The following is an 8,734-nucleotide window of genomic DNA, read 5'->3' on the forward strand; positions in this document are numbered from 1 at the left end:
TGTTGGTATCAAAAAAACTTAAGTGCTAATAATTAGATACTTATAGAATGTTCCTCAGTGAGCAGCTGGGTTGGTTTAATAAGAACAAGGAATATATGTATATATAAAAACCTCTTGCTTCCAGGATTCTGAATAGAAGGAACAGTGGAGGTCAGGCTCCTCGCCTTTAACCACAGCAGAAACTGTTCCTTTAGAGATGGTTTATGTTTCTGTATTACAGCTTCCTAGCTGGATGCAAATCATAGCTAATGGCACACATGGGGAAAGAGAGGGGTGCTCAAATGAGAGTCTTTTAAAAGTCCTTAAATCCAGAAGTTATAAAAACCTCTCTTTATACATCTTTCCTACATTTGCCACTGACTGTAAGTTAAAGGATTTATTCCCTGCCCTTCACTCTGGACATGTTTATCTTCCTCAAGTGCCAGTGGGAGCTGTGCATGTAAGAGGAAGAAATACAATAGCACAAAACAAGACTTACAGACCTCTGCATTATTCCTCTTTATCAGAAACTTCCCCATCATTTTTCACATATTTCCCCAAGGATTCAAGTCTGACGCTTTCACAAAGGAGTCATTCTGCTCAATATTTTTTTTTACTTACAGAAAAGCCTCCAGCATCAAACTGAATCCTGCAACAGAGAGTTTAAAATCCTCTCTGCCCTCTGCCTCCTGGGTTGTTCTTGCAGAGAAAGCAAACGCATCCCATGTCCCTTCCTCCTTCGTGCTAGACTCCTGTCCACCTTAGCTCCCCTGTGTCTCTTTGGTACATTAGTTACCAGGTTTTCATTCCTTCACCTTTCCAAATAACACCTAACTGGATGAAACCAAACAGGGAGTGGGTTACAACCCCTAGTTGTCCAAACACCACTTGTTTGATATTTACCTTTTTAGCAATTTTGGTATTTGTTTTAACTTAGAGATAGACAAAATATTTATAGACTGCTGGCAATTCAGGCTTTTGGCACAGGTGGGAACAGAAATAATCCAGTTTAGCCACGGTTTTCTCACTCTGTAAGATCTGTACATATACAGCGTATTTGCAAACTATGGTTTAGCAACAGCAAAACTGATAGAACAGAAACGTGAGAACTTTCTTTGGTTTTGAACATTTGCAGAGACACTTTTTAATGATCATAGTTGTTGTTGGGATCATATCAATGAAGGAATTAAAACATTTATTTCTATGCAAATACATATGAAAAGTAAAATACCTTCATGTGTGTATATGGACTAATGAAAATTGCTGATATGTCATCAGATGTGATTTGGAAAAACTTTATGACTTTTGTAGCTGCAGCTACATAAAATAATAAGTTTCTAGTGAAAGCAGAATTAGATACAGCTTTTTACATATACAATCTTTGTGTTCTCTTTCAGGTCTTGAGTCATCTCGGCCAAATTTAATTCTGGGATTGGTTATCTGCCAGAAAGGGAAACGTGTGGCCAGCAGCATTGAAACAGACAAGATAGAGGAAAAGCGAAGCAGGATTCAAGTGCATGAGGAGACTGAAACATCACTGTTCTCTAAAGGACCCCCAGCTGCTTTGCAAGAGAAGAAGACTCCAAAATACATGCTGTATTCAGGAGATTCAGCTGTAAGTACAACACCGCCTGGATCTCCACCACCTCCACCCCCACTTCCCGTGCCAGACACCTCAGCAGTTACACCTTCAGTGTTAAAAATCCTGTCCTCGATTAAAAGTGGAAGCACCACTTCTGCAACACCCCCAGTTTCAACTGCCCCTCCTGCAAGCGTCACTGCTACGCATTCTTCATCCTCCAAAACTGCCACACCCCTTGAGCACATCTTGCAGACCCTTTTTGGGAAAAAGAAAACTTTTGAGCCTCTTGCTAAGGATTCTGAAACTGTCCAGCCTTCAAATCAGGAAAGCCAAGCTTCTGCTGCTGCTGCTGATGGAGGAATGTCAGCTGTTCCTCTGTTAGATCCCATCGTGCAACAATTTGGACAGATGTCGAAAGACAGAGCTATAGAAGAGGAGGAGGATGACAGGCCATATGATCCTGAAGAAGAATATGGCCCAGAGAAAGCTTTTGAAATGCAGACTGGTGAAAGTGAAAAACGCTATAATATGGAAAAGCCATCTAATGCAGCTGAACTGGAGGATGAGGCCTATGATCCAGAGGATGAAACTATCTTGGAAGAAGCCAAAGTTACTGTTGATGATTTACCTAACAAAATGTATACGGACACTAAAAGCAACTCTTCAGAAACATCTGCTTCATATGTGCCTGATTTATCTGCATCCTCATCCTTGGTAGAACAGCAAAAAATGTTGGAGGAATTGAACAAGCAAATAGAAGAACAGAAAAGACAACTAGAGGAACAAGAAGAAGCCCTCAGACAGCAAAGAGCAGCTGTCGGTGTTTCAATGGCTCATTTTTCAGTGTCTGATGCTTTAATGTCACCTCCACCAAAATCTTCCTTACTAAAGGCTGAGTTATTCCATCCGGACCAGCAAGCTGCACAAAAAGTAGATTTAGCTTCATCTTTAAATCAGCAAGCACAAATGTTAAACCAGGGCTGTGACCCGAGGCAGAACAGAGACCCTCGACAAGCTCGAAGAATGGCGACAGAGGTAAACGACAGCGCTGATTCTCGACTGAAGCCACAGGGGGTACAGAACGAGATAGCTGCAAGAGAAGTTGCTCCAGCAAGTTTTCCAAATCCTTTGCAGGCATCATTTGGCAAGGAAGACAAAACTTTAATTGCTGCTGCTCAGCCCGGTTTTAGTAGCGATAATTGGGTTTCAAGTGAACAGGCTTCGATGTTGGCCCAGAAAGAGACATCTAATAGCAAATTTGAAAACACTATCCAAGTTGGTTTGGAAAACCTGAGTCAGACAGCTTCTGGAGAACTTTCTACATCCAAACCTTTACGTAAAGTGCTGCTTCCAACACCTCCCAGTACATCTTTCCAGCCTAATTTCTCTGCACCAAACGACGGTCAGTCTTTGCAAGATATGCATAAAGTCTCCTGGTCCAATGAGGCAAAGGAAATAATGGGAAGGGATGCTTTTTCCAATGCAATGTTTACTTCTCAGGAAAAGGTACCTGGTCACTTTGAACCAGAGAGGGGTCTCTCATCAGTGCAATATGACGAACAAAGAAATCCTCAGTCTCATCAATTTGTAGAACAAACTGAGTCTCCATCAGTTCAGGGTGAGGGTGGACCTTCTGCACAGCACTTTGAAGAAAACCGAGCTGGGCCTCCATATGCTTTGTCTGGGCAGAAAGGAGGCCCTGCACCACAGTTGATGCTCAATCCATCCGGGGGACCTCATGGACCTAATTTTAGAGGACCAGCACCGCAGTTCTCTGAAGAGCACGGTTCTCCAAATAATGATGGACAAAGAGGAAGATTTGGAGGTCAGAAGGGTCCCATTCCTTCCTTATTTTCTACACAGCATGGACCACCATCTCTTTTTGGTGATAATAGGGGCCCTGCTCCTTCTTATCCTGGTGTTCCGAGAGGAATGTCACCATCTCAGTTTGAAGATCGTAGGGAACCTCACACGGAACAAAGGGAATTCTCAGATTCCCAGTATAATGAAATGATCAGGCCTCCAGGACAGTTTGAAGGACCAGATCCACCTCAGTTTATGGGAAACAGAGGACCTTCGACTTTCCCTTTTGGAGGTCAAAGACGACCCCCTCCAGCTCAGTTTAAAGGACAGAGGGGAGGCCCTCAGTTTGGAGGGCCAAGAGGTCCAGCCCCCAGTCATTTTGGGGGACCAAGAGGGCCTCACCCAAATCAATTTGAAGGGCAGAGAGGTCCGGCTCCAAATCATATGCCTGGTCCAAGAGGACTTTTGCCACAGCCATTTGAAGAACGAAGAGGGAGTCCACCACCCAGATTTTCTAACCAGAGAGGTCCGGCACCGCTGCAGTTTGGAGGACCAAGAGGAGCTACACCTGCCATGTTTCCAGAAGAAAATGAACCTCCCCCTTCTAGATTTCATTTCCAAGGTCAGTCGCCACAAGGTATGAAGCCAACCCCAAGACCGCTCCTGGACCTTCCAAGCCATCCACCATCCCACAGAAAAGATATGTGGGAGGAAGCTGGACCATCTGCATCTATGTCCAATATGTCTGGACAAGGACCTGAGGCGGAAGGACAGTGGTCAGCATCTGACTTCCGAGAAGGGAAAAATCCTGAATTTAGAGGCCAGACGTTTGAAGGGAGACAGAGAGAGAGATATGAGGGAGGAAATAAAGACAAGGGTTTAGATCAGCCAGAGCCACAGCAAGCAGATAATCGGCAAGGTAGACCCTTTGAGGAAAGACGAAGGGACCGAGAACACGGCAGACCTTGGGAAAGAGACCGTGGCAGAAACTGGAACAGAGACAGGGACTGGGAGAGACACAGAGACAAGGAATGGGACAAAAGCAGAGACAGAAACCAAAACAAAGATAGAGACAAGGATTCAGAGCGGGCTAAAGAATGGGACAGAAACAGAGACCGGGAGAGAGTAAGAACCAGAGAGAGAGACTCCTACAGAAGACGTGATAGAGAGCGATCAAGAAGCAGAGACAGAGATCGCGACAGAGACAAAGACAGGGACCGGGATCGGAGCAGGGAAAAAGACAGAGATCGTGACAGAGATCGTGATCGTGACAGAGAAAGAGGAAAAGACCGCAAAGATCGGAGTAAGAGCAGGGAAATCAGTAAAGAGGTGAAGCCAGAAACACTGAAGGAAACTCAGAAAACAGAAACAGAGGCTTCATCTTCCACCAATCAGTCATAAAATGTGGATTTCCCACAAATAATGTACTTTTATAACACAGACTGTCAGCATCTTCTGTACATACTGTATATTCTCACCTTTACAAACTCGCCTTACAAAACGTACTGACAAATTAGCAATTTTTGAACAACTGTGAATGAAGATACTCTAACAGATTAATGGCAAGGACATTCTGGACTTTCACTTGCTGCATTTTGTGCATAATGTTTTTCTTATGAAAATTCACAACGTTACCTGTACTGAAATTTTGTTTTTCTACCTGCATCTTTATCTTAAAATTTCCATTTATAGTACAGAAATGGAAAAAGTCTAAGAAGAGCATATTGCTTTTTAAGATTATAAAGTTATGTTTTCCAGTAACTTGAATTGTAATTTTATAAGAGAATTTAATCCAGACTTTAGGAGCCATACCTTTACATCTCATTTCCATGATATTTTGGTGTCAAAGTTGTTCCTACAGCACACGCTTTAAAAAAAAAAAAGGAGTCCAATGTTGCTGTCTTATTTTACAACAGAAGAGTCGTGTGTATTTAAGGAAAGGCCACAGAAGAACAGTGTTAATAATTCCTTGTGGCAGACAGAGGATTTGAAAACAGAATGTTATAAGCTTCAAGTGCACTATCTTCCTTTTTATATACAGGTATTTTGTGTTTTGGAATCCATCTGTTTAGTGTACAGCAAAGAAACAAGTCATACTTAGTTTTTTTCATGAGGCTGAGGGGGTTTTAAATGTCACATTTTTACAAATCTGTAATTAAAGAACATCAAAGAGTAGCACCTTTACAACCAGCAAAATCTTTTAGAAACATCAGAAACTTCTTTGCAAAAGGTTAAGGCTACAAATGAATTGGTACACCAAAGGAAAGAAGAAATAGTTGGTTAAATAAGCCACTAAATCTGTTACTTTGATCAAACTGATTTAGTGGTGTATTTTGGGGAGGGGGGGGTGGTTTGGTTTTGCAGAATTTTGCCATAGATTTAAGGAACATCCCTGGTTTATTTTACTGTTCATTCTAAAAGTGTTTTGCTTCTGGGAAAGAAAAAAAAAAAGTGTTACTGTTTTTTGTTAGATTGTATTTAGGCTGGTAGTTGTATATAAAACTCTCCACTGAGAAAGGTATAACTGCATTAAGCTTGGAAAGAAGAGTGGTGGTACTTCATGCTGTGAGGAGAGGGGGAAGCTCTTCACTGTGAAATACATCACATCGCTGCTTTTCCATGTATTCTTCAAGCACATCATTCTAAAGTATGAAACAACCCCCCCCCTTGCTAATTTATTTGAACGTGGAGAGGGACAGTTGGGTTAAATATTTTGATATTTTTATAAAGTAGTTTTGGAAATGTAAACTTAAGATCCCTATCAACACTTGCATCCTGAAGACTGCATTACAAGTGGCATGTACACCGTGTATCTCACTGCAGATTTTACGGTTCACATCGGTGCATCTTTCAAGTCCTTTTCCATCCAGGATTTGCTGGTTGAAAACGATCATCTGTATTCTGAACCTGTAGACAAAAAAAAACAAAACATCATTAACATGCAGAGGTGGTATTAAATACAAACATCTACTATGATGTAAGATCTTTTTCTTAATGAGATGTTTCTAATTTAAAAGACATACATAAAAGTATGCAAAAAGCTAAGTGTGTTTGTTTAGGTATACTTGATAGAAATTTCTGTAAATTGTATTTTATATGGCAAAATATATTGCTGTACATTAAAATATGGGACTTCACAGGTTTTTGTTACTGTAAGTAGAATAAACACCTACAGAGAACTGTTGTCCTATTCTTTGATCTGTTTGTGTGTATTATTTTCTAAATATTGCTACTTCTGAACAAGCCACAGGGGACTTATGGCACATGGGGCTCATTTCCTCATTGTTTAACCAAAGAAGTCTTGCAGGACATCACTATCTACCAGCTGAGGGTTAACTGCAGGTATTCTGCATATAAGATGAAAATCTCTGCAGGTGAATTTCCTCTCAAACATTCCCTAATTTAATCTGATTTATTTGAATAAAAAAAACCCACAAAAACAACAACAAAACCAAATTCAGGTCAGTCTTGAACTTAAGGAAAAACTCAGTTCACACCATTTATGAATCCCTGGGTTTTGTTATGGAATAGATGTGTGGCTTTGAATCTTCTAGGAAACAGTCCTTTATCACACATCACCTGGGGGAATCTCTTCATGATTTAGGAACAGTAAGTGCATCCTCCCACAAATATAGTGGTACAAAAATCCCAAGAGCATACAGACAGAAAAAAACCCAACAGCAGACAGACAGACATGACTAATTCTTTTAAACCACGGTTTTATGTAGTTTATAATGACCTGGACCTGGATTTTACAGCAAGGTTCCTGTGTTCTACCTGCAGCAGGCAGCAAAAGCTAGGCTGAAAAGAACACAACAACTTAACTCAATGTAGAGACTAAAACCAGTACTGCATTACTACCATCATGCAGTGCAAGAGAAAGATTCACTGGCTTTGTTCAAACTTCTAATTAACATGAAACAACTTACTATTTTGAGCTTTTCCTTATGTTTGTACTAAGCCAAGTGAACTTTGCAAAGAGAATTTTGCCAATCCTCTGAAGGGACTGGAACAATACAAGCACGAAGATCTTTCCACCTGTGAAAGCCTGTAATGTTTTATGTGTTCTAAAGGAGATAAGCAGGATTGGAGAAACACGGTGTCTATTGAGTCCAGTGTGCCCAAAACTGCTTTTAGAAATCCCACTTTTCTTTCTAGAGGAGTCACCAGTGTGACTTTCGGGACTTTGGCCACACCTCATGGAACACCTACAGTTCCACGTGGAAAATGTCTCTGAGCGCTACAAGGAGTGAATATGCAAGTCATTGAAGAATGCAGTAAACAAGCTTTTATTTTTCAACCTCCTGAAGGGAATCAAGATTTTATTAAGTTTGCTGGGGGGGGGGTTAAATTCTGTATACGAGCTGGAGTAGCACTTCCATGCCTTTTGCACTCTGGCTTCTTTCTAGAATCACAGAATCCCTGGGGTTGGAAGGGACCTTCAGAGTCCATGGGGTCCAACCCCCCTGCCAAAGCAGCTCCCCAGCTCATATTGCACAAGGCAGCCTCCAGATGGGTCTGGACTATCTCCAGGGATGGACACTTGTGTCTTCTGTATTTGGCATCTAGTTTTCATACTAAAATATGTGGATACGTGATAGGTGATGTACAAACTGCTCGTGATGGCAACGCCTGTTGTGCGAGGTTCTGTGGATGCATTCAGATGGTATTTGAATGGAAGGCAGCATCCAAGCTCATTTTCATGAAATCATGGAACACAGTGTTGTTAAGTCTAGAAAAAGTGAACTTTCTTAATGGGCTTTGGATGAACTTTCTACCAAAGACCAGTATTTAAACCCTGACAAACTACTGAAGTGCTTTTAATTCTGTAACTTAAAACTTGTGGCTGGAAACCCAGGACTGTGGAACCCAGGGCTAGGGAACCCAGGGCTGTGGAACCCAGGGCTAGGGAACCAACGGCTGGGGAACCCAGGGCTATGGACTGCACTGCTGCAGTGTCCCCAGTGTAGGAAAGCTATCCCGTCTCCAGCAGCATTCTCGGAGGGGAGGAAGCGAACACCACACCGGTGTTAATTTCAAATCACCGTTTCTTTTCTTTTTCCTCTTAAAATTCTCCACGATACCCCCACTGTGCTGCCAGCGGCTGGTGACCGAGCACCCGCCGTGACAGCAGAGGAAGGTGACAGACACGGCAGCGCCCAGGGACGGGCGAGGAGGCCCCGGCCCTGCCCAAACCGCTTCTGCGGAGGCTTTTCGCGACACTGGGGGCGGCCTCAGCCCCACCGCCGCCCTGCAGCCGGCCCCCCGCTCCGGCACGGCCCAGCTCTGCCGCCCTGCTCTCACAGCAGCGCGGGGTGAAGGACTCCCTCCCGCTGCCCATGAACCCCTAAGCCTTCCCGCCGTGTCCAC

The 8,734-nt window shown here is 42.7% G+C and overlaps 1 protein-coding gene across 1 annotated transcript in view; it reads left to right on the plus strand.

The window, feature by feature from the left end:
• Window positions 1-4,765, plus strand: part of DIDO1 (death inducer-obliterator 1) — a gene marked incomplete at its 3' end in the record, with an annotated part of 37,794 nt that extends 33,029 nt beyond the window's left edge. The window contains exon 16 of the mRNA XM_084271687.1: window positions 1,377-4,765. Coding sequence (XP_084127813.1) covers window positions 1,377-4,765 — 3,389 coding nt within the window. The remainder of the gene's footprint in view (window positions 1-1,376) is intronic.
• Window positions 4,766-8,734: the final 3,969 nt, after the last annotated feature.

The sequence above is a fragment of the Gallinula chloropus genome (genome assembly GCF_964237585.1).
Source record: "Gallinula chloropus genome assembly, chromosome: 16".
In the NCBI taxonomy this organism is placed as follows: Eukaryota; Metazoa; Chordata; class Aves; order Gruiformes; family Rallidae; genus Gallinula; species Gallinula chloropus.